The sequence below is a fragment of the Saccopteryx bilineata genome, chromosome 1 (assembly GCF_036850765.1).
Source record: "Saccopteryx bilineata isolate mSacBil1 chromosome 1, mSacBil1_pri_phased_curated, whole genome shotgun sequence".
In the NCBI taxonomy this organism is placed as follows: domain Eukaryota; kingdom Metazoa; phylum Chordata; class Mammalia; order Chiroptera; family Emballonuridae; genus Saccopteryx; species Saccopteryx bilineata.
This window is the reverse complement of record NC_089490.1, coordinates 169,812,202-169,840,128: the sequence shown is the minus strand read 5'-3', so window position 1 is coordinate 169,840,128 and position 27,927 is coordinate 169,812,202. Positions and strand designations below refer to the sequence as shown.

General features: G+C 34.3%; 1 protein-coding gene across 1 annotated transcript in view; it reads right to left on the bottom strand.

Moving 5' to 3' along the window:
* Positions 1-720: 720 nt before the first annotated feature.
* Positions 721-27,927, bottom strand: part of SPOCK3 (SPARC (osteonectin), cwcv and kazal like domains proteoglycan 3) — a 366,111-nt gene continuing 338,904 nt past the window's right edge. Inside the window, exons 8-11 of the mRNA XM_066279585.1 lie at positions 12,508-12,729; positions 5,867-5,929; positions 2,973-3,110; positions 721-1,341 (exon numbers count right to left, since the gene is read on the bottom strand). Of these exons, the coding sequence (XP_066135682.1) occupies positions 1,169-1,341; positions 2,973-3,110; positions 5,867-5,929; positions 12,508-12,729 (596 nt within the window). The 3' untranslated portion in view covers positions 721-1,168. The remainder of the gene's footprint in view (positions 1,342-2,972; positions 3,111-5,866; positions 5,930-12,507; positions 12,730-27,927) is intronic.

Sequence of the window (27,927 nt, the reverse complement as noted above, 5' to 3'; positions counted from 1 at the left end):
TCTTAAATGCTACTCCACACAATAATCATAAACAAGTCCACATGGCAATTATGTAACAATTTGAAAAAAGAAAGAAACATATTCCATTTTCTTCATTCCAGCAGCAGTACCTTTATTGGTATTAATTTGTTAATTAGGTGTGCTTATAAGTTGCCTAATATTCTATAGTGGTATGCATGCTAAAACCTTTCTATTTCTATTTTGCAAGGCACCATACAATACGTTCTCTAAATTTCAACACTAGTAACAAAAATGGGAAAATCTTAGATTAAATGTAAATTTTTATTTAAAATAGGAAATAAAGTTAACTAAGCTTTTTAAACTTGACATTGGGCATATGATAAACTATATGTGAAAATATAATTTAAATAAATCTTTCCTTTTGTCTTCCTACTTTAAATTCTGCACGCTAAGTTGCTGGTCAGAAAGATAAAGAAATCTAGAAAGGTAAAGAAATCATGCTGTTTAAGAATATAATATAAAAATATCTACATAAGACTGCTATCCAAATTAAAATAAAAATTAGAAGGAACAACTAAGTTTTTAACTTTCAGATTCCATGGTTTTACATACTTGCCATTTCATAAATTATTCGATCATATCCAGAATAACTCAATAATTAAAAACATCATTATTAATGTAAACATGATGTAGGATTCCTTATTTTTCTTACCCTGTGTGGTATCTGCCTCACTCATCTCTGGTTTTTGGAAAAAATGATATTTTGGAATTATAACTAAGGTCACGCATATTTTCATAAAATCCTATGGACCTAGGTCACCAATAAGTTATTGTAAATTTAACTTAGAGTATCTCTCAGAAACATAACACATAGGACCTCAAATAATGGTTGTTTTGTTTGTGGAAGATTTATATACTTTGACATTATAAAAATTTGTGTTTGTTTATTTCAGTAGCTCTTTGTAACTTTCTTCAATCTGGCCAGACTTCATATGTGTTTTCTTTTTCTCTAAGGCATATAAAAACTCAAAAGTAAATGTTTCTTATTAAACATAAAGTTCTATGACTTTAGCTGTAATATTTGAAATAATTATACAAAATATACATGAGTTTTAGAATCATTTTGTTTGGGAACAAGAAGGTAATTCTCAATAGGCTACCACTTTGTAAATAATAGAAATGTTAAATGTATTGATCTCAGCTCTTCTCAAATGAACCCATCATGGTCATCACCATCATCATCATCATCATCCCCTTCATCTTCATCATCATCTTCAATTTCATCTTCATCATTCATAATATCATCTTCATCATCCTCATCATCAGTCCATTCATGGAAATCTCCACTTGCAAAATCTCCAGAGATCTCAAAATCAATAGCTTAGGAAAAATGTAAACATTAAGGTTATTTGCCTGAGTAGTGAAATGATTTCTGAAGAATATAAAACTCTGATGAAAATGGAGAAAGTTAATAAAATTAATAAAATTTTCATTTTCTCATTAGCTTATTTAACAAAGGTAAGAAAAAAAATCCATACTCTATTATTTGTTAGTGCTGAAAAGCAGAATTGTTACTGAGGTCTGATATGTAAAATTTCAAGTTCAGGAATACTGACCTCAGCCTAGTTTTTATAGAGTCCATGTCAAACTTTAATTCTGATAAAGAATTAAATTTTTTTCTACAATTATAATAAATAAACTAATTTCCCTGCCACAATCTTCAATTCCTAAGCACTAAAACCTGCAAATATGTGACCTTACATGGTAAAAGGATTTTGCAGATGTGATTAAAATGGGACCTTAAAACCAGGAGACTATTTTAGATCAGTCTGCTGGACCCAGATAATCACTGTGTCTCTGAAGTCATAGAACCTTTCCCATGTAGAGTAAAAGGGAGATATGATTTCAGAAGAACGGTCAGCGCGATGCAGTGTTGCCTGGTTTGAATTTGGAGTAAAGGGTCCACAGGCTAAGAAATGTGATCAGTCTCTAGAGGCAAGGAATCAGAATGTTCTCTAAAGCCTAGAGAAGGAATGCAGCCCTGAAGATACCTTTGATGTTCATTGCAAGGAGACCCATGCTGGACTTCTAGACTTCTAACATACAGAACCATTAGATAATAAATTTGTGTGGGTTAAGCCCCAAAGGTTATGAGAATATGTTATAACAGCATGGAAAACTAACATATCCAGTCAGTATTTAAAAAAACCTTTAGACATATACACATTACTATTTATGGAGGTAATAATACACATTATTATTCAGTATATGTTTATTTTTTTATCTCCTCTAATGTTTGTGTGTTTATTTTTTTCCCTTTTTAGTATTTTAGTCTTATAATTCTTTGGTAGCTAATCATAATATATTCTATTAATGTAATCCAATATTTATAATTTGCCTTATTTCATAATATGACACATTGAAATTCAGAGCTTCTTTGAACAAAATGTTATTTTTATTCTCCTACTTCATGTATTTTCTTAATAATATCAACATGCTGAGAAAACTCAGAGGTCATGTTCCCAAACAATTGCCCTATTTACTTATTGAATTCAACTCTACATAATTTTTATTAACAACATAAATTAAAATTCTGGTATCACTAATAATTATAATATGTAATATATAATATGTAATCACAAAGTCAACTTCTCCAAAGGTAAACAGAAAGAAGGGTGCTGTGTGTGTGGCACATGCTAAAGGAATGGATCACAATGGTCTGACTCACCTCAGAGACAAACTGGAGGTATTTACCGTCCTTTCTGTATTAGAAGCAGTTAAAGAAACCTACTTTTCAATAATTATCCCATAAAATGTCTAAATGATGCAATTCCATTTATTAATTATACAAATTTTAATATGCTAGAGGTAAGTTTTTTATTACTCCTTCAAAAATTTATTCTTTGTATAAAGTGCATCCTTATTAAATAAACACTTGAACAAATGAATGAAATTCTTAAATTCTTATACTGTGCTTGTTAATATCGCTAAGAAAGCACCTGTTTGCTTACCACAACTTACGACACCATTTGTTCTGGATCCCATGACTTCATTTCCATATCTGTCAACACACCAGCACTGCCCAACACTGCCATAGCATTGTGTTGGCTTGTAGTAACCATCTTCATCACATAGGGGTATGTACTGTCCTGAGAAACACACATGCACATTATTAATAAGTTGAGTTCCTCTTTGATAGTCATCAATTATACATTAATTCACTCAAGGCACACATACACTGCTTCAGTCTATGAAGCTGGCCACTGTCATAAAAAATGCTTATATTTTGTTAAGTTAGTATATTCTGCAAAGGATAACGTTTTGAGAGGTCTAATACAGAATGAAAATCTGATTAATGGTATGCATATTAAATAATTCAGATGACAAAGCATGGCATACTAAATTCTTCCAATTTAAGACTTCACTTAATATGAAACCTGCTCTTAAGATGGAGGATTTGTGATATTCTTCTTCCTGTGTGTGGATGTGTGTATGAGCCTGTCATTACATGCTTTCACCAATAGACAGTGATATTCTCTATCCTGGGAATTTTTGGGTCTCATCATTTTGATTGCTTTGTTAAAAACTCTTAAAATCAGTCTAGTGAGAAAGATAAACATTTATGTTCATATGTAATATCTAATGTTGTACCTGGCACATCGCTAATAATATCATAGATGTTTAATTAATAACTTAGAAATAAATTCACATTCTTCAGTAAACCCTCAAATACTACAATGTAAGCTTTGGAAGATTAGAAAATTTTCTTGTCATTTCTAATTATTATATTTTCTCAGTGACCAGACACACTATAGTTATTTGGTGAAAGAAAAGAACAAGTGAGTAAGTGGGTAAAAGATAATATTTTATTCACTTAGTCTTACAACAATGTAGGATCATGATTTTCTTCTTTTAAAAAGTTTCAAAATTCTGATCTATAACTAGTCAACTTTGTTTAAAAATTGTAATTCATTTGAAAATTTTGGACTACTGGTCTTTCAGTGAGGTAGACAAAGTATCACCAAACATGAGCATCACTTTTGTTGATTAAAGGCCAGCAAAAATAAGAAAACTTTCAACATTCTTACTCAACCTCATTTAAAAACTATCATTATTTCACATATTTTACATAAAATGTTATGAGGTATAATAACTATGATTCTTTAATTTAACCTTTAGGCCAGTATACTTTGAAAATAAGAGAAAGCACTATTAAGAATTATGCTAGAAATGCAGATGTCAACCAAGACTGAATTTGCAAATTAGAACATATGGCAGTCTACTCATAAAACAATTGATCAATTTTCAGACAAGGACTATGATCCTATCTAAATTAGAAAAAAATATTTAAGACATTCAGTACTTCCCCAAATTAATGACTTTCATTTTTATTATGTGAGAAGAATAAAGGCGATTCGTCCCATTTGAGAGCTAAATATTTTCATTATTTTGTAATTTAAAATACTCGAAGTCTGAATTTCAATCAACTTTTGTCAATAGTATAACAAGATCAAGTCTAAAATTACTTTTAGTAGAATTTCAATGGCTTTTCTCATTGTACATGGCTAACTACTGATTTGTGGAGATAAATGAATGTAAGAATGTTATTTCCCTGTAATACATGTGTATTTTGTTAGAGTTAAGAGAAACATGACAGGTTAGCTTTATTATGTAATACTTAACATCAAACAATGCTTTATTACAAAAAAGTACCTTTTAATTTTGAAGCAAGAATATTAAAGTAATGTAAAAATTTTTCTTTTTAAATTATATAATATTGTAATTATAAAAAAATAGCATATCATAATATAATACATATTTAAAAACATAAAACTTTTGCCACTAAATACACAAGGGCATTAACATACATTTTTTAAAATTGCATATATGGTGTATTGCACTGAAAAAAGATATCAGTGGAAGAACTCTTAAAATTCAAATAAACTCTGAAACTTAATGAATAAGATTATAGCAAGCTTAATTTCTTAAATTTGAGACATATATAGTGGTTATTTGATACATGGTAAAATGGTAAGTTTAGGTTAGGCTGATTAAAGGATATATGGAAACTATGTACTGTCTTCATAAACATTTTTGAATCTACAGTTACCTCAAAAAGTTTATTTAAAACTGTGTGTTTCTAAAAATAAACAAAATCATTTTATTTAATAGTTCAATAATCTTATTTGGTCTGGGTGGGTGAAACTGGAAACTATCTATATATTATCTATTGATTTAACGCTCTAATACTTTTAACTTAATAAAAGTTAGTAAAAGGTGCTAATGAAAAACACTAAAATGTGTGTTCAAAATTTTTTTAACAGGTACAGTTTTTTGGTGTTTTTATTCATTCATTTTAGATAGGAGAGACACAGAAAGAGAGAGATAGAGAGAAGAAGAGAGAAGGTGGGGAGGAGCAGGAGGCATCAACTCCCACATGTGCCTTGACCGAGCAAGCCCAAGGTTCTAAACCGGTGACCTCAGCGTTCCAGGTCAATGCCTGATCCACTGCGTCACCACAGGTCAGGCATCATTTTTTTTTTTTTGACATTCTCAAGACATACTTACTATCTCCCCATACATATATGCTATCAATTCTTGAGATGTTAACCATAAAATCAGAATTTAAATTTCTGCTGATACTTTAATGTCAGCATTGTTTAAATTTCTTTCTTTTTTATTTAATAACTCTCAAAATGAACATTATATTAGGGTAATAAAACAGACATATCTTTCAATAGGTAAGATAAAAGTAAGTTAAATGGCTTTCAAAAACTTCATAAATTTTGTTATTTAAATTTAGTGTAGTCTGTCTTTGTTGGATTAATATTGATTTTATGCTGCTGTTTCCCAGGGGCTATTTATGTAAGCAATAAAGACTTCAGAAGAAGAATCTATTACTCACCTAGGAGCTTCTTTATCCCTTGCCGCTTCTGAATATTGCTGAGCTCCGTCTGGCAAGGTGGGTCTGCAATGACATTAAAATGTTACTTCAAGGGTTATAGTCAAACAAAACAAGTGTAATTTCTACGTTATCAAACTTGTTATCCTTTACATGGCTTTGAAAAACACACATTACACAGTAGTCGTTTTACTTTTAGAGATACAAACATATAGACACATATGTTTGTCTATCTATCTATCTACCATCTATCTATCTACCAACTATATAAAATAAAGAGAAAAAAAGAGACTTTCCTGATAATTAGTATTAGATTATTTTGATTTTCCTCAGAATAATTATATTGTATAAAAAAAGAGAATGGTATAAAATACTTATATGGTGAAAAATGCTTCATATCATTACTTTCAATAGGTCCATCAACTTAGCAATGTAAATCCAAGTGATGGACAGATGCCCAAATAGTTAACTGCTTACGTCTTCCCCTCATTAAAGCAGTTTCTATGATATAGACATATAGCTTTGCATTAAAAAGGTGTTCTATAAGAAAGTTAATCCTTCTTTCAAGTTATATCAGAGACAACTTTATAAAATTTGATACTGAAAAATATTGACAGGCTTTGGTCTTTTTATTTCACCCAGATGCTTGAAGTATACAGGGATGGGAAAGAGTAGGTAGGAACTCTGTGCCAAAGTGTGCTGGAGTATAGAGCAAGTAGACTACAAGAATGTATAAATAATGAAGGCGGCATTTTGAACAAGATTGTACCTAAGTGCACTGAGCCACTGTGACATTCTTTTGCGTTAATAAAGCTATTGTAATGATCATAAACTGCATGTCTTTTTACATACAAACAACTATAAACCTACTTTTGCTTTGATTTTTCCTAATAATCTTGCAGGGCTCTTATTTTAACATTAAAGAAATAAGGATTAAGTTGTATAGCATGAGGTTGTAGAATAAATAACGTAAAATTCATTGCCCTCCAAATAATGACATACAGAAGCAAGAGGAAAAATCTTTGCTGGAGTTTTAATATTAATTTTTTGACAGAGACAGAGAGAGAGTCAGAGAGACAAACAGATAGGAATAGTCAGGCAGGAAGGCAGAGAGATGAGAAGCACCAATTCTTTGATGTGGCACTTTAGTTATTCATTGACTGTTTTCTCATATGTGCCTTGACTGGGAGGCTACCACAGAGTGAGTGATCCCTTGCTCAAGCCAGTGACCTTGGGCTCAAGACAGAGACCATGGGGTCATGTCTATGATCCCATGCTCAAGCCAGCCACGCCGCACTCAAGCTGGTGAGCCCACGCTCAACACTGATAAGCCTGCTCTCAAGCTGGTGACCTTAGGGTTTCGAACCTGGGTCCTCCGCATCCCAGTCTGATGCTCTATGCACTGTGCAACACTGCCTGGTCAGGCTTAATATTAATTTGAAAGCAATTTTTCTCATTGATAATGGCCAGTTATTGTAAAGCAGAAGTAATGTATCTTATATACAGTATTCAATACTGAATTGCCTCAAAATCTAGGTGTATTTGAGTCTGACTTAATTAGCAAACTCATTGAATAAACCAGGTTATTAGTGCTATAAGTTCTGTATATGAGAACATTTTAATATTTTAAAAGAAATCTTAAAGATTAGGCTGTTCAACTACATACAGGGTGGGTCAGTAGTAGGATTACAGTTGTGAGTGCATAAAACAGATTATTCTTATATTATTATTTATTAATTATTGTATTATTTTCCATAAGAACAACTGTAAAACCACTTTGCTCTGTCCCATATAGTATTTATTTTGAAATATTTTTATATTATTTAAAAGGCAGTCTGTCTGGCCCTTAATTTATGTATACTTGGAGTTTTTAACTGATACTATACTTATCATTTAAAACTCACTTGCAAAGAATTAATCTAGATAAAGGATAGTAACCATCTAATTACATGAAGATTAAGACATGATTAGACAATAAACAATCAGATTAGAGTGCATGCACAAATTTATACCACAAGATTTATTCCACAAACACTGTTTACTACCTCATAGTGTTTTAACTTTATGGGAACTTCTGATTTTCTTTCTTTTTTTTTAATTTTATTTATTTTTAGAGAGGAGAGAGAGAGACAGAGAGGGAGAGAGAGGAGAGAGAGAGAGAGAGAGAGAGAGAGAGAGAGAGAGAGAGAGAAGGGGGGAGGAGCAGGAAGCATCAACTCCCATATGTGCCTTGACCAGGCAAGCCCAGGGTTTCGAACTGGCGACCCCAGCATTTCCAGGTCGACGCTTTATCCACTGCACCACCACAGGTCAGGCGGGAACTTCTGATTTTCTATGGCTATAATTTTATGAGAATCATGCATTAAAATAATGTTGTAATTTAATCATTAAATTTACAAGTAATTACTTCAAACATTAGTTTTAAAAAAACAAAAAAACCATGAAATTATTTTACTAGTTTTATTTCAAAACGTTGTTGTTGAAAATAACATTGTTCATTATTTTACATTCTCAATCGAAAAACTTGAAACACTATTTTGGGCCATTCACACATAATTTTCAATACAATGATAACAATGCAGTTTTATCTTCCCATACAATTTTGCACCTAATAAAATGTCACTGGGAAAAATAAATAAGTAAATATCTCTATGTTAAACTAGTTCTAAAACAGGAGGTCCTCAGGTTAGGACACAGTTTCATTCCTACAACTGTGACGTAAAATAAATTTTGGTGTAAGTCGAAACATGCCCTAGCCTAAGTCACTTACCTATCCTAACACAGTTGTAAAGTCAAAATCTAGAACATAAAAACACAACTAAGCCGCAGGAAAGGGAAAAGGACATAAATATACTGTCCTGTACTGTAATAACAGTGCAAAATGGCGCAGGTAAGCTATTGGGGACGCCAATGCCTTCACTCATATCCCACGTTACTGCATATTCTTCCACCGCGCACAACCAAACTAGTTTGCCCATGTAGTCCATAAGTACAATGCTAACGGCGTTAGCCAAAACACTCACATCTCAATGTTTTTAAGTTTTTATGGGACTGAGCGTCATAAACTCGAAACATCATATGCTGAGACTGCCATAACCTGAAGAGCCCCTGTATATAAATATTTTTTCTATACTAGCAACTAGTTGTTTTTGAGGAGTATATTTTTATTAGTCATCAAATCTATATAGACAAATGGCAATCGCAAATAAAAACATGGTAGACATGAAGAGGTTTATGACTGACCCTCTAAAAAGGCAGCATACAGGTACGCAGCTGTGTATGCACAACTGCAAGGTCCCACCATGCACTCCCACTGCAGTGTGAGGGTGCCCGGAGTCATACAGCAAGGCAGCTCTCCACTCTGCCCCTCGGTAAGCCACTGTCCTCTTTCTCTTTTTAAATCACTATATTACTATTCACATGGCGTCTCACAGAAGGAATATGTAACTGAGTAACTTTATTAGGTTTATTTGATCAGTGGAAATTTTAAATATTCATGATACCAGAGGACAAAATTCTCTCTATTTAACGTCTTTTATCAAACAGGAAAAACATTTTGTAAAATTAATACACACAAGCCATATTTTAAAATCTCTTCCTATAGATTAATTACATAAATAACCTCTACGAATAATGTCTATTTTCATTTTAGTCCTGTGGAAAACATACTGGACATATTGTTGACTGAAATAAGACTTGGTGATGTTACTTGTACTGAATAGGATTTGTCAAGAAGTTAGGCAGTGATGTCTCTATGGCATTTTATTAATAATTATTTTGCAAATTTAAAATATAGAATTAAAGTTACTGAGGCAGAAGTAAAAAATTTTAGTTTCAAATAGCAGTTCTGTACTCATTCTGTAATGCGAAGTTATTAAAGATCAATAAACTTCAGTCTTTTGACATAAAATGGGAATAACAATATTTTCACTATTTGAGTAATAAATAATTTTATACATATGGAAGACTAGCTGGATCTGAATAAAAGTTAGCATCTTTTACTTTTCCTGAATCTTTCACAACAGTACTTTAAATGAAATAACAACTAATTACTGATTTACACTTTTAGAGTAGAGGCTTAGAATGTACTTTTATGAGTGTAAGTTATTAACTCCTAAGGTAACCAAAATCCCCAATTAATATTCCTCCTACTCATTCTTTCATTATTACTTAGAAAAAGAATTTTACAAACCACAATTATAACCATAATGTAGTGTTTAATTGTCATGACTTCAGAAAATTAGTCACAAACACAAATTTGTATCTTAAAGTTAAAACATAAAATTTTTGAAACCTATGAGTGTTACACTTGCTTGAACATATACTCAACCTCATTTATTATACTTGAGATAAACCTTAATTTTATATTTTTGAAAGGTATTTTTAAAATAATACCATTACTTTATTTTCTAGATATTTCTAAAACTTTATAACTATAGTCTTGATTGCATTTTTAAGTAAACTTGGATTAATAACACCTCATTATACACCCCTTTCTCTCCATATATATTTATTTTTTTCTGATATATAATATATAATTTTCTGTTATTCAATAAACAAAACAACAAGTATTCTATAGAGTTAAAACTTAACTCTTTACATTAAATTTATTATAGTAAACTTAAGAATTTCATTTATTGAATAAACAGAAAAACATTCTTTTACAAGAAAAACATTTAAATAATGTTTTTAAATGTTTTATTATCTACTGATCTGAGAGAGAGAGAGAGAGGGAAAGAGAGAGAGAAAGAGTGCGGGACAGAGACAGGAACATCAAGCTGTTCCTCTATGTGCCCTGACGGGGTATCGAACTGGCAACCTCTGTGCTACAGGAGGACGTTCTAACCAATTGAGCTATCTGGCTGGGGCTGAATAATGTTTTTAAATTAATAGTTATTCTTTATTACAAAATTACTTAATGGCCTAATTTAAAAAGTCAGTTACCCTGACAAAGCTTTGTAACATTTTCTAGCATATTAAAGTGATGAACATAATTAGCCAAACTTCCCTAAGCTTTTGGGAAATTGTACAAATCCTTTTACCATCTTGGCTACACTTTAATTATTTCTACTATGTATTAAATGATCTCTGAAAATGTCTTTATATGACTATAAAAATTTTTACACTTTGGAGAAAAATGCTTAAAAAATGAAAAGCATACAAAGCAAAAAAATTTTTTTGGGGTGTGTGGAAGTCTTTAATCACTTCTACAAATATTACTGCAAAATCCAGGAATTTTTTAAGAGAAAAGTATTTATTTCTGAAGAAACATTCAGATGGATACAGAATATTTTTGTGTTCATCTTTAAGCACTTAAACATGCTATCATAACATTCAAGGAAAAACTAAAATAACATCTATGATCATATCAAAAGACCACAGGTCTTTTTATGGCAGTTTACCTGGATTTACTTTTTTCTTCTTTAAATGATTTCAATGTATAACAGTCATTAAAACTAGGATGCATTTTTTAGGAAGTTCAACCACCTAGAAGCACATATGTAAAATAAAGTCAACAATGTGTTTGTTTGAGTGTCTGTGTGTGTGTATAATATAAAATATTTTAATACAGCAAATCTAATTTTTAAACTGGTTTATAAATAGTTCAACTACTCTATAAATCCTGCTGCTGACTCACTGCTAACCCATTTATTAATATCATTTCATTCCCTACTTATTAAACTATTACTAATAGATGAAAAAGTAATTGAAACAGTAAAATGCCTTACCTAATATGTTAGTTTCCCATATGAAAAACTAAGAAACATTAATATAGCTCTAAGTAGATTGTTCACTCTATTAGCTTCCAAAAATTTTTAAATGAAGTGACAGTAACAGGTGTATCACATTAGACTAATTCCCAGTTTGCTTTTAAAAAATTAGCACCAAAATATACATATCAGTTTTTCCTTATTTTGTCTCAAACTTTATCAAAATGTGAGTTTTTCTGGGTCAGTTTCCTATATATTCTTCATTTTAATTATCATTTGATTGATTATACAGGAATGCCTCTAGTTTTGCATTACATCAACATTTCATAATAAAGAAAATGAGTTGAGAATTAGCATCATTCCGACTGTTCAGGTTATCTCACTTTCAGAGAAGCAAGACATTGTCTTTGCTAGTGAATTTTTCTGAAGCGAAGTGATTCTGAAAGTTTGAAAAACTAAGTCATTTTAAAATCAGATAAGTAAAATAACTTTATGGTGAATGCTATGGTTCATTCAGCTCATTTAATAAGATTGCAAAAATAGAACATTAAAATTCTATAGTATAATGATAAAAACCCATTTATTTTACACCATGGGCAATCCAGATAGCAAATTAATTTTAGTGATTACTTTTAATATCAATGTTCTCATATCTTTTTGTGCTTCTTGGTGGTTAAGAATTAAAACGATAATGAAGCTCATTAATATAAAATATTAATTACTATTTTTCATCTTATTTAGCATGTTTTGCATCCCTAGCAAAATTATATTGTTCAAGACACTTCTTATTTTGCTCTTTTATTAAACAACCTAATTAGAACAGCATCTACTGAGATGCAAGGGATATACTGTGCAATATTTCAATCAAGAAGGAAAAGATAAAATTTGACTTGCAGGTGAACTGTCTGCCTGGCTAAGTGTTGCATCTCTTACCTTGCTGTCTCTGGAAGCAGTAGCACCATTCATTGTTAGATATCAAACTGTCCTTGTATGTGTCACAGGAATTGAAGAATGCCTTTGTACACTGCTCATTTTTATCAAGGTAAATGCTCCCGAGCTCTGACTGGTCCAGTAGCAGGTCATAGTTTGTATCAAGTCTGTTAAACATCCAGCCAAGTGAATCCTTGCAAATTGGCAAAATACTGGTGTCAAATCCTAAAAGCAACAGAGAAAATAATTAGTTAAATCTGAAAGTCACCATCAGCAGGGACTGCTGTTTGTGTAGGGTACAATTCAAGAATAATTGCAAATAAAGATGTACTTATTTAGGATTTAATTTTTTTAATATCATTAGCACTTTAAGGATACTGAGATTTAAAATTAAATGGTTATTGACTCCAGGAGATTTGTGGACTTGACAAATTTAAAATTTTATTAACACCTTTTTGAAAGGTGTTAATATATTCAGAACATACTTACTGCTTTCTGCCTGCGTACCACCATACTAGGCAGTGGGGGATAAGGTCAAAGGTATTTGTGACATTGCCATAAAAGCATAGAGAAAGAAATTCAGTCATTTATTTTCATTGTTTACATTTCTATTTGTAAAACTGTAGAATGAAAACAGAATTCTCCTACTCAAACAAAGCAAGGGCAAATTAAGTTGTTCAATTTCTAGTTATTTTTCAGGTCCTGACCTTGGTTCTGAAAATACAGGGTAGAAAAATGGAGACAAATCCCTTATTTCTTTGGAGCTTTAAACAGCATGGTTTGAGGTTTAGGATGAAACTGTTTCTACCAGAAATTGTCATATGCTCAGGGATTACATGAAGAAGCGACCTGTAGAAAACTAACGTGCTAAATTCTGCAAAACTATTCAAAGAAACTGAGTTCTTGGTATGAGATTTCTGGTATTTATCAAAACCACACCCTCCCTCCCAATCTCATTTTTGGAAAATGGAGAAGCTTAATGATGAGAAACCTACGTTTATGAATAAAAGCTATGAGAAGAAGAGAGAAGAGCTGTTACCTTTTAATAAGCGTTCAGAGTTAGTGAAAGGAGGTTATCTTCTCCCTTCTCCTACTTTCTGAGAAGGGATTCAACTGGTTTGTCCTCTGCAGCTTAGCATGGCAAACTCAAAAAAAATTCTAGCAAAGTCTTCAGTATGTACAAGAAGGAAAGATGGCATTTGATCTCCAGGTGAATATCTGCTTATCTACTTTTTACTAGTCCTGTTATTGCCCCCGGGGGAAAGAGAGTTGGTGTACAGCCGTGCAGACCAAAAGCAAAGACCGCTCTGGGATTTAACCAAGCCTGAAAGCTCGCTCTGTGTTGGGGTAAATGAGACGTGAAAATGCCCAGAGAAAGTGAGCAGAAGGCCAGCAGCGAGCGACTCGCCAACAGTGTTTCCTGTTTAGAGACCAGTGGTGGAGAACCAGTGGCGTGATAACAGAGTCTTAGATTCAAGCCAATGCTCTGGGCCGTCTATTCAGAGCAATGAAGAAGACTGAAATGTTAAAAGCAGAGAGTGACATGATCTGACTTTTCCTTTAAATGGAAACACTCTCTATCATATGTATTCTATGGGGACAAGTGTAAAAGCTGGGAGGCCATCAGGAGTAACTGGACTAGCCCACATGAAAGATTTATGGGATTGTTCTATCACACCTTTACAAGTTTTGAGTTCACTATGATTAGATTATCAAACTTTTTTTTTTTTTTTTTAAGTGAGAGGCAGGGAGGCAGAGAGACAGACTCCTGTGTGTGCCCTGACCAGGATCCACCCAGCAAGCCCACTATGGGGTGATGTTCTAATGTTCTACCCATCTGGGGCCGTTGCTCTGTTACTTGGCAACTGAGCTGAGGTGAGGCCATAGTGCCATCCTCAGTGCCTGGGGCCAACTTGCTCAAATGAGCCATGGCTGTGGGAAGGGAGGATAGAGAAAAAGACACAGAGAGAGAGAGAGGATGGAGAAACAGATGGTTGCTTCTCCTGTGTGCCCTGACCAGGAATCGAACCCGGGACTTCCACATGCTGAGCAGACACTGTACTGCTGAGCCAACTGGCCAGAGCCTAAAACCTAAATTTAAAAATTATCTTTGCCCAGCTTTTATGATGTACCCTGTACACATTCTTGTCAGTTTCTACACATTCTTTCTTATTTTTGTCAGTTATACAGAAAAAGAAAAGTACTTATAACCTTTCAATAACTTTTGTAGTTCTGTTTTGGGGAAAATATATCTTACCACCCAGGCATCAGCAAAAATGAATATTCCAGAAAATGGGATATGCACAGATAGTTGACAAATGTTAGACTGAACAGAACTAAGCATTTACCTTCTATATTAAAGGGTTCTTAAATTCTCATAGAGTACTTATCTGCTGAATAATCAATTTGATGAAATGTAATAATGTTTTAGATAGATAATGTCAAGGTATCTGATGTGTATTCAGGTTACTTGCCTCTGTTCTATTGCTCCCTTACTAGTTTAAGTTATTCAATACATCTGAGCATTAATGTTTCATCTTGATAATGTGGAGATTTAAAAAAAAATCTATGTTGCCTTGAGTATATAAATATAGTGAGTTTATGTTATTTGAATGGCATACATAAAATTATGTTACAAGGGTCATCAGAATGATAAGTAACAGAAAAGAATAGGACTAGCAATAAAATTTTGATATTCTAAATTAAATGAATACTTTTAATATGATCCTGTCCATACACAAATATAAAATAAAATTAATTGGATAAAAATGGTTTTTCCTGTCTTATTTTGAACTTTTAGAGCTAATAGATAAAATTTGGTGACTTTGAGAATTTGTGGATAGTGCAATCATATTGTCACTATAAATAAGACAAAGCAAATATAAAGGAAATTAAGATTACCGATGGAATTAAAGTTGTTAATCAGATAGCTTTAATAATGAAGATTATTCTGTATTTTCTAGATAGGACCAGTTTAATTACATAAACCTTAAAGTGAAGAACTTTATCCAGCTGTAGTCAGACAGAAATAAGACAAAAACAGTTTTCATTGAAGACGGAAGAGGAAGACTGTAAGTCTAATATAAGTGGTATGGTATCTAGAAGTTGAGATAGAAGTCTCACTTTCTAACAAGCAGGCAAAGAGGAATCTGTCTTATAACTGCAAGGACCTGAATTTTGTCAACACCACAACTAATTAAAAAAAAAAAAGATTTTTTTGGATGAGCCTCCAGAAAGGCTTACAGTCCAGCAAACACCTTGTTTTTAGTGTGATGAAACCTGTGTAGTACTATTGACCTACAGTACAGTAAAATAAAAAATTTGTGCTTCTTCAGCTACTAAACGTTGGGGTAATCTATTACATTAGCATTAAAAATTAATATAGTTTATTAATGATATTTATATATATTTTTTTGTTTGCCTTAGGGTTTACAGTACATAGTTCTAACTTACCACCACCTACCTTCAAACAATATTTTATCACTTGACATATACTATAAGAAACCAGAATATACTTAAACTCTCCCACATTTCCCGCCACTGGTGTTATCCATTTTAATTCTACATATGTCACAAATCCCATAGTACTTTGTTATGATGTTTGCTCTAAACACTTTGCTTGCTTTTTGAGTGATTAAGAATGAGAAAAAAAATCTATTTTATTTTTAAGGAAAAATTGTTCTCTGTGCATAATACTTCTAACACAAATGTGTTGTTTCTTCTTATCAAGCAATTCTACAATTTCCTGTGGACAACAAAGGGGTGTCCTACTATTTAATGCAATTAAATTGACATTACATACTGGGAGTAACTGCAGATCTCACAAGACTGCCCCCACTTCAGACACCAATCACAAGCAGTGGGTTTCCAGAGCACCCGCGCTTCAACTGTATTTCCTGTGATATGTGATATTTTGTCTGGCTGACCACAACTACTTAGTCCCTGGATATCTGGTGATCCAATTTTACTGCTGGGGTTTATTCACTATTCCAAATGACTCTCTTGGGAAGAATTTACTTTGGCTTTTATTCATATGGCTCAAATATTTTCTACAGTAACTATGCTTATATTTCTTGCTCAGACACACAATTCCAAAGCAGCAGTGACTTTCCTTCAATTTGACACCAAAAAGTATGCAGCTTACAGCTATCTCTGTCTTTTAGATTTTCCTGGTGAAACTCAGGCCATAACCTACCTGTCAGGTAGCACATATAAAACTCTGGCTGGTTCTGTTGAAACCCTTCCCTCTACTTGAAATGAAGGAAAGCATCTTCATCACCTTTTAGAACAGTTGTGAAATCATAGCAGAGCTCTTTCCAAAGAAACCCTCTTTATAAATTCTGTTGGAATCTTTCATCCCTTTATTATTTTAGATCCTCCTTTACCCATATTTTAAGGGCAACTGACTTCCATCTATAAAATTCCTTCACACTAGTACCTAGAACAAGGTTTGTTTGAAGAACCAAGGACCAAAAAGATGACCAGGGAAGGACCATCTTTAGAATTCTGCCCACCATACTATCTTTAAAAACAGGATATTTTAGTAGAAATATAAAAGTAAAACTATGAGTAATTGGAGAATATGGAGAGGGGCATTCCAGACAAAAGAAATAGCAAGTATGAAAATCTAAGATTGGTGTAGAAGCTAACACAAAGTCATTATAATTGAAAAAGTATCTCTCGACATTATCTGAATGTTTAATCCATTATAGAAAATAAGTTTATTCACTTCTAGAATGTAGGCATACAACTGTTCACTTCCTAATCATATGAAATAGCAAGCCTATTTTAACAATTGCATTTGCTTAAGCAGTAGTTGTATTAGCAGAACTGAGATTAACAAGTCAATGTCAAATCATTCAAATGAGAGTAATAACTCAGTGAATGTAGATTTCAAAACATATTCAAAATGGTTGAAGTAATGTTCTTAATCATGAAGATTTAATACTTGGTGAGAAACAGTAGTTAATGAAATATAAAGTACCATTATAGCCCATACTATATATGCTCCAAGGACTTGTAGATTCAAACACAAATAAGACAAAAATCTATTCTTCAAGTCATCATTTGAATAGTCATTTTATATTCTGCTTCCTGTAATAGGTGAATGCCACTTACTGGACTGACACTTCTGCCCATAAGTCTTTAAAATGTTTACAAAACAAACAAACAAACAAAAACAGAAAAAAAACCCAGAAGAGTGAATAAGAAGCAGGTACTTTTCTGGTGGAAAATTCACACTTTGAGGAAGAAAGTTACATAAAACGATTTCCTATTTCTCACTGGTTTTTAGCCTGGGGACAGATAAAGTTGGCAGAGCAAAAGACAGTAAGGACACTGGTAAATAAAGAATGCAGGCATTCTAGGCTGGGCAGTCAGAAAATTGGTAACAACCACTGAAGAATGAGGGAGAAAACCAGGAGAGAAGGGAGCCAGAAAGCTAAATATTGTTTGCCCTAGATTTGGATGACCAATCAATCACATGTGCACATTGTAGACTCAAGCCACCTCCACTAGAGACGACAAATCTGAGCTGATTAGAGCTTGCACCCAAGAAATATAGTTTTCATTTTGAGCCCAACAAAATTAATCAAGTGCTAAAACAACAACAAAAAAAACCTCTCATTGGACTAAAATAACATAACAAAGCAGTCCCCAATTTAATAACCATAACATCTGGGACACCATCTATCATTACAAAAGATATGAAGCACCAGGAAAATAGGACATATTCTTAAGAGACAAACCAATAAGAACAAATATGAGATGACCTAGTTGTTGGAAATAGCAGACAGAATTTTAAAACAACTAAAATAACTATCTTACTGAAGGAAAAGAAAATAATTGCCATGATAGAAACTGTAAGTAGAGAAATGGAAATTATGAGAAAGAACTAAATGAAAATTGAAGAACAAAATAACAAAGTAACCTATAATTTTTAAATTACTAGATGGATCCAACAGTAGAAATGAGTTTATAGAAGAAAATGTAAACTTAAATATAGATCAAGTGCAATGGTTTAAGTAAAGGAAAGCAAGAAAAGAAATAAGCCTCAGGGAATGGCTAGTTAATAATATTAAAGAGTAGAACACACAAATAATCGAAGCCACAAAAGAGAAGGAAATAAATGATAGTATAGAAAAAACTTGAGAAAATAATGGTAAAAGTTTTGCTTAAATATTTAAATTTACAGGTTAAAAATATGTAACAATCTTCAAGCAAAACATGCAAAAGAAAGACATCCCTAATCACAGTCTTAAGAACTAAAGAAAAACACAAATTTGAAATCAGCAGGAAAAGAATGACATATCATAATTAAACAATGATTCAATTATACCTTGGCATTTTAGAAATTTTAGAGGCCAAGAAGGGTTGAATAATATCTTTAAATGATGAAAAAAAAAATGAAGGAAGGACTTCCTGCTTTCACTCAGAGAGTAGAAGGTTAAAACAATATTGTTTTCATACTAAAAATGAGAATACTTTGAATTATCTACAAAACCACACCTGGTTTTGAACCTGCCAGGGACTCTGTGTCCAGGGCAATGCAATCACCAAGAATCTAAGAACAGGTAAGAGTCTTAAAGAAGAGACGGGATGGAACACTCTAGATCAGGGATCGGGAACCTATAGCTCATGAGCCAGATGTGGCTCTTTTGATGGCTGCATCTGGCTCGCAGACAAATCTTTAATAAAAATAATAATAATGTTAAAAGTATAAAACATTCTCATGTATTACAATCCATTCATTTCCTACTGCTCATGTTCATGGTTGCGGGTGGCTGGAGCCAATCACAGCTGTCCTCCGGGACAAGACCAAATTTTTATTGGATAATGCATAATGTACACGGGTTGTTGTATGGCTCTCACGGAATTACATTTTAAAATATGCGGTGTTCATGGCTCTCTCAGACAAAAAGGTTTCCAACCCCTGCTATAGATAGAAGCTAACAAGGAAAATTCAGCTAAATTCTTCAATGAAATGATAAAGGTTGAGCATGGACAAGCATGACAGTAAATAATCCTTTTAAGTCACAAAACAAAGTGGATTTTATTCTACAGATCTCACCAAGTGCTCTCAAGGACATTTTGGGGCAGAGTAAGAGACCTAAGAAAGACACCTGAGAAACAGAAGCAGCTGCTGAGAAAAGTATAAAGGCCCACTTATATCTTCTCTCCTACATCCCTTATGAATCAAAGCCTTAAGTTGCTGGTCACTTTGTGGATACCACTTTGTGGTGAGGATACATTGCACCCAGAGGAAAGAAAAAGAAAAGAAAACAGCTGTCCTTTAGAAGGAAATATATGGCTCACAAAAATTAGGGGATATTTCAAAATTAATATGAAGCGATTAAGTATCCCCTAATTTGTGTGAGCAGAATACTTCCAGAGTTGATGGAGAATTCTCCAAAATTAATGAAATAAAACAAATCATAGAGATAAACACTAAACAGGAATGTAAACAAAGCAAACAAACAAAGAAACAAACAAAACCTGGTCACATCATAGGCAAGCTGCTCCAAACAAATGATAAGGAAAAAACTCGCAATACATGTTCCCACAGAGGGAAACAGAGAGAATGGCAGCTGACTTCTCAGCTGAAACAGTATAACACACCATTCGATGGAGGACTATCAGTAACATACTGGGGGGAAAAGAAATAATTCTAAAAGACTAAAGGCTCATCAAAAGCTTGATGTCTAGTGACTCCATTGGGTAATTTCCCAGGACAGAATAATATAACAAAACAAGTTTATTATATTATTCACTTACCACCTTTATTTTATAATTATAGTTTTAGTTTATATAGGATTACATGCATTTAGCTAAACACAAAATACATAATTTGACAAAATTCTAATAACCAAATATTAAGATAATACCTTAGTAATACTAAAGTGTATAATTAAATTTTATTATAGAGAGCTATTTTGTCTACTTCATAAACAAAGAAAATGCCAGATGTCTCAATAATTGGAATGAACTAAATAAGCAATGATCTGTATCTTTCATTTTATTATTTGCAATAAGAAAAGAAAATCTATCTTCTAACTTTATAAACCTTTGTTTTCAAAAGCAAAGTCTTCTGCTATACCTAGAAGGCTCCTGATTGCATTAAAATGGGGCATTGTCTTTAAGCTGTCTGATTCCAAATTCAATCTTCCTCTCAATGTGAAGACAGCACGACATAAAGTAAATATCTTTGGAAGAAATTAAAATGTATTCATTTATTCATTTACCCTAGGGATGTAAGCAACTATCATTTTCTCTGACTGAGTAGAGCATTTTGTGTGTAGGAAAGCAAAAGTCAGATATTATCTTAATCTGAGCCAGACTGTTAATCTGAGGAATTTGCACATGCTTGCATGTGATTATGTTCTCAAAACAAACAAACAAAAATTAATACAATATGTCTTTCAAAGGATAGATACACAGACACTCAAATGCAAGCATATTAAAAAAAAATTATGTATAAAACTTCTGTTCTTTCATTTTTGGAGATTTAAATAATAAAACAAAATATCAAAGTATATAGATATAATGGTACAACATATACTGATTTTATTTTTGACAGAGAGAGAGAGAGAGAGAGAGAGAGAAGCAGAGACAAAGAGACAGACAGACAGGAAGGGAGAGATGAGAAGCATCAATTCTTCCTTGCAGCACCTTGGCTGTTCATTGAATGCTTTCTCATATGTGCCTTGACAGGGGAGGGGGCACTACAGCAGAGTAAGTGATCCCTTGATCAAGCCAGCAACCTTCTGCTCAAATCAGCAACCTTTGGGTTAAAGTAACAACCACGGGGTCATGTCTATGATTCCACACTCAAGCCAACGACCCTGCACTGAAGCCAGATGAGTCCCTGCTCAAGCTGGGGACCTTGGGTTTTTTTTTTTTTAATTTATTTTTATTTTATTTTATTTTTTTTACAGAGACAGAGAGAGAGAGTCAGAGTGAGGGATAGACAGACAGTAACGGAGAGATGAGAAGCATCAATCATTAGTTTTTCGTTGCGCATTGTGACACCTTAGTTGTTCATTGATTGCTTTCTCACAAGTGCCTTGACCATGGGCCTTCAGCAGACCAAGTAACCCCTTGCTTGAACAAGCGACCTTGGGTCCAAGCTGGTGAATTTTTGTTCAAACCAGATGAGTCCACGCTCAAGCTGGCGACCTCCGGGTCTCAAACCTGGGCCTTCCGCATCCCAGTCCGACACTCTATCCACTGCGCCACCGCCTGGTCAGGCGACCTTGGGGTTTTGAACCTGGGTACTCCATGTCCCAGTCCAATGCTATATGCACTGTACCACTGCCTGGTCAGGCCAACATATACTTATTGAAAAAAAGTCTAAAAAAATATTTTTGTAGTATAATGTTAATAGAATCATAGGCTAAATCACTATTTCCTTCACCTTCTTTTAATAAAACAAATTTAAAGTTTTGTTCGTTTATATACTTTTATCTCTAATTTTTGTAGTCAAAACTAATTTTATAGTTTATATTTTAAGTTGTATATATTTGGACTTATTAATAAACATGTTCCTTTTGCCACATTGAAAGGTTATAATTTTATAAGTGTATGGCTATAAAAACATAAAATGCATAAGTTCTGCTAATCAAAAAATGAGAATGTATAACAGTTTAAAATTATCCACCTAATAGTTTTATGTATAAGTTAAAATTACTATATTTAAAAATTATAATGTATATAAGTAGGACTATACTAGGAGATATAATGATATAGCAGTCAACATGGATTGCAAGGTTTACAAAATATGATTTTGTTAGAAAATAGAGTGTTATTCTTAAATAAAATGACTATTCCAGAAATGTACAAGGAAAAAAATATATAAAATGCTTCTCCCAAATGTTATTTATCATGGATAATGCTGATTAATATGTAAAGGGTTTATCTATATGAGATATGTTTTAAAATTAGTATCAAATATTATATTGACACTAAAATTTGATTTTGTTTGTTAAAATGACAAATTTTCTTAGATTATTGGTTTGCTTTTAATAAAGGTTTGTAAGAAAAGTTGTTTGCTTTTTGTCTTTTGGATAATATGCGTAAGTGAACAACATGATGTCTCTTTTCAGAACAATTTTCTGTGCTTTAGGTTAATTTTATTATTTCTTAATTATTAAAAAATACATCTGCTCAATATCATAATGAAAGTTCAAAATTCAACTATGGCCTTGGCCGGTTGGCTCAGTGGTAGAGCGTCGGCCTAGCGTGCGGAGGACCTGGGTTCGATTCCCGGCCAGGGCACACAGGAGAAGCGCCCATTTGCTTCTCCACCCCTCCGCCGCACCTTCCTCTCTATCTCTCTCTTCCCCTCCCACAGCCAAGGCTCCATTGGAGCAAAGATGGCCCGGGCTCTGGGGATGGCTCCTTGGCCTCTGCCCCAGGCGCTAGAGTGGCTCTGGTTGCAACATGGCGACGACCAGGATGGGCAGAGAGTCGCCCCATGGTGGGCGTGCCAGGTGGATCCCGGTCGGGCGCATGTGGGAGTCTGTCTGACTGTCTCTCCCTGTTTCCAGCTTCAGAAAAATGCAAAAAAAAAAATGCAAAAAAAAAAAATTCAACTATGAACATTTATAAGAAAGACACTTCAGTCTAAATAATCAGTAAAGATTAACAATAAGATATCAGCAAGCATATCTAGCAAATGTAATAAAATTGAATGTAGTAGTGGTAATATTACTATCAGATATGGTAATATCTGTGCTAAAATGCAGTAAGTAGCATATAGTTTTATAACATAAAGTGATAAGCATAATTTATTAATGAATTAGAACAGAAATAAACCCATATGTTCTAAAAATTAGAGCAGCCAAAGCATGTAGAAATATTACCAACAAAGTGACGTCACGGAAATGGCGCCGTGAGAAGCGCGTCCGACAGCTCTCCCCTAAATCACAACAAATTTATCAACTAGAAACAGAAAAATTTATCCTCGGAGCATTCCGGAGTTCCACACAAACTGAAAGCAAAAGGACTGTTATCACTTGAATCTGAGAGACGAGGGTGTGGAGGAAGCTACCGCAGCAGCGACGCTCATTCAAGCCGCGAGGGAGTGCGCCTGCGGTGAGTCAGCCCATATACTTGGGAACCGCGAGCTGCCGGGAGCGGCTGACACGAGCCGCCACCGCGAGCCGCCGCGAGCCCCCCCCCCCCGTGAGCGGCCTCCGCGAACCGCGAGCGCGCGCGCGCCCGGTCCGGTTGAGCACCGCTGACGTTCCCAGCGGCCGGCCACCGGTGCCCGGAGCGCCCCATTCGCGCGCGTGCCTTGGGCATTCCACGCGCCCAGGGCGCCCTGCTGGCCCGCACACCCAGGGGGCTCCATTATCCTGCGCCTGGTGCGGTCCAGCCGCCAGCGGCGGGCGAGCTGGAGAGGCTTGGGAGATTCTCTCCGTGGGCGGGGCACCTCACCCAGCCATTCAAGCTAACAATCAAGCGTTGGGGGAGGGGCGGGCGCGCAGGCAGCCTAAAATACCTTCGGAAGCACAGCTGCGACCCAATCACTGAAATTAGCTTAACCCATAAAATCTGCGCACCCTCGGTTCTAATTGATAAGATCTCTCTCAGTTCAGCGATCCAAGACAAGAGGCGTGATATTTTTTAGTGCCTCTCGCTAAAGGGGCGGGGGCAACTTCTGATTGATAGAGCCTCCATATTCAGGGATAAATGCTAACAAGAAGGACTTGGCAGATAATAAGGTCTATACTACACTAGTCGTAAGCAGAGACTAGTGCCTCTTCTTCCCTGCAAAAACAGGCTACAAAGTGTGGAAAGCCTGGGTTGAGAGGTCCAACGAAATGATAGGCGCTGAACAGTCACCTTGACAACAATTGACTCCCACCCCCGCCTGATTACACTGGAGGCCCTGACTCTCAGAGCCTTTCCCAAAGCCTTGCACTGAGTGGGGATAGAGTGGGGATTTCCCAGCTCTTTGAGCCTCTTACTCCCCAGGCAGAAGCAGTTGCAGCCTTATAGCTGGATCACCAGGTTGCTAATTCAGAAAGGGGGGACTAGGAGAGAGAATCCAGGAAAGCAAACTCTCTTATCGTTGGACCCTGCAAACGCCAACAAGCCTTTACTTCCAGCAAGACTAAAGCCAATTATATGACATTGCCATAGAATCCCATCAACTGCAAATCCCTACCTAAGAGTGACACAGGGGCAGAGCCTGGGGTACAGAGTCACCGACTAGGAAGAGGGAGAGAAAAGAAAAAGGAAGAAGTTAACCTCTCAAAATAAAGAAAAACCCACAGACTTTACAACTTGATCCACTAATTTTTTGTTGTTGTTGTTGTTGTTGTTTGTTTCTTCTATCTTTTTGCCTTTATTTCCTCCACCTTGGTCCTTCTATTCTCTGCCCATCTTATGCTTCCCCTTTCTTGAACTACACTACCAATGAGTGTTGCATTTTATTTTTCTTCTTCATCCTCACCCTCCTTTAAGGTTATACTCCAAAACACTTAACTCTCACTCTCTCCTCTTTTTTTTTTTTTTTTTGTCTTGCTTTATTTTGTTTTTTTCTCCTATTTTATTTCTTCCTTCGTTTTTCTCTTTTTCTTATTTTTTCCTTTCTATTCGTTTTTTCTTTTCTCATTTTACTTTCCTCCCATATAATCCTCAATCACGAACAAATTAGTTAATTTGGGACTCAAGGCTTTTTTTTTGGCTTTATTTCCCTTTTTTGCTTTTGTTTTTATTTTTTTTCCTCTTGTTTGTTTATTTTTGTGGCATTTTGGGTCCTCCCAACCCAAGGTCTCCATTGTATTTAGTCTTCGCTCCACTTAATACAACAGATTTTTACTTATTATTTTTATTTTTTCTTCTTTATTATTCTTTTTTGGTCCTTTTTTCTGATTCCCTCTTATCCCTCTCATTATATCTCTTAGTTGACCATCACTTACAAGCAAATCATCTTATGCTTGTCTAAGATTTTCTTCCTTTTTTTTTTTTTGCATTTAGTAGGTCCCTACTCCCTTTTTTTTGCCCCTTGAACTCTTCACCCCAAATCAGGCCCTCCATTATAGGCACGATATTTCCCTGAGGAGGGGAGAGGAGGGAAAGAGAAGAGAGAAAAAAAGGGGGAAATAATAAATTATTACTGGTTTTTTTTGTGGGGTGTTTTACCCTTTTTTTTTTTTTCTTTTTACTCTTTATTAATTCTAATTAGTGCTATCAATAAGACCACCCTCAGATGCCAATAAGAAAGAGGAAATCGAATATTATGGATACAAAAGAAAGAGAGGTAATACAAATAGATGTGGAAAAATCTATGGAGAAAAGACTTAACATATTGTAAGCCTTGGAGCTAAATGACAGAGAATTTAAAAGAGAAATCTTAAAAATACTCAGAGATATACAAGAAAACACAGAAAGGCAATATAGGGAGATCAGAAAACAACTCAATGAACACAAAGAATATATTACCAAGGAAATTGAAACTATAAAAACAAATCAAACAGAAATGAAAAACTCAATTCACGAGCTGAAAAACGAGATAACAAGCTTAGCTAACAGAACAGCCCAGATTGAAGATAGGATTAGTGAAATAGAAGACAAACAACTTGAGGCACAACAGAGAGAAGAAGAAAGAGACTCAAAAATAATAAAAAATGAGAAAGCCCTACAGGAATTGTCTGACTCCATCAGAAAGAATAACATAAGAATAATAGGTATATCAGAGGGAGAAGAGAAAGAAAATGGAATGAAGAATATACTCAAACAAATAATAGACGAGAACTTCCCAAGCCTGTGGGAGTAACTAAAGCCTCAAATTCAAGAAGCAAACAGAACACCAAGTTTTCTTAACCCCAACAAACCCACTCCACGGCACATCATAATAAAGATGACACAAACCAATGACAATGAAAAAATTCTCAAGGCAGCCAGGGAAAAGAAGAGTACAACATATAAAGGAAGGCCTATTAGATTATCATCAGATTTCTCAGCAGAAACTCTACAAGCTAGAAGAGAGTGGACCCCAATATTTAAAGCCCTGAAAGAGAGGAACTTTCAGCCAAGAATACTATACCCATCAAAGCTATCCTTCAAGTATGAAGGAGATATAAAAACATTCACAAATACAGAAAAGATGAGAGAATTTATCAACAGAAAGCCCCCACTCCAGGAAATACTAAGGGGGGTTTTCCAACCAGATTCAAAGAACAAAAGAAAACAACACCACAAGTAACAGCTCCACCAAGAACACAATAAAACCAAACTTAAACTGTGACAACAAAGGAAAAAAAGGGGGGAGAGGATGGAGATTAACAGTAGCAAAGGATGATGAAGTGCAGAAATACTTATAAGATAGGGTACTACAATGAATATGGTAGGTACCCTTTTCATTACTTAATGGTAACCACCCTTAAAAAAACCACCACAAAAACACTTGACTTAAAAAAGGTAGCAACAGAGGAAAGAAGTATGGAACACAAACAAACAAAAACAAATGATAGAAAAACAAAAGAGAAGAATCAAACTAGATACAAAACTAACAGAAAGCAATTTATAAAATGGCAGTAGGGAACCCACAAGTGTCAATAATTACACTAAATGTAAATGGATTAAACTTACCAATAAAAAGACACAGAGTAGCAGAATGGATTAAAAAAGAAAATCCAACTATATGCTGCCTACAAGAAACACATCTAAGCAACAAGGATAAAAACAAATTCAAAGTGAAAGGCTGGAAAACAATACTCCAAGCAAACAACACCCAAAAAAAAGCAGGCGTAGCAATACTCATATCTAATAATGCTGACTACAAGACAGAAAAAGTACTCAGAGACAAAAATGGTCATTTCATAATGATTAAGGGGAAGTTGAATCAAGAAGACATAACAATCCTTAATATATATGCACCAAACCAAGGAGCACCAAAATATATAAGACAGCTACTTATTGACCTTAAAACAAAAACTAACAAAAATACAATCATACTTGGAGACCTCAATACACCGCTGACGGCTCTAGATCGGTCATCCAAACAGAGAATCAATAAAGATATAGTGGCCTTAAACAAAATACTAGAACACCTGGATATGATAGACATCTACAGGACACTTCATCCCAAAGCGACAGAGTATACATTTTTCTCTAGTGTACATGGAACATTCTCAAGAATTGACCATATGTTGGGCCACAAAGACAATATCAGCAAATTTAGAAAAATTGAAATTGTACCAAGCATATTTTCTGATCATAAAGCCTTGAAACTAGAATTCAACTGCAAAAAAGAGGGGGAAAAACCCACAAAAATGTGGAAACTAAACAACATACTTCTAAAAAATGAATGGGTCAAAGAAGAAATAAGCACAGAAATCAAAAGATATATACAGACAAATGAAAATGAAAATACGACATATCAGAATCTCTGGGATGCAGCAAAAGCAGTAATAA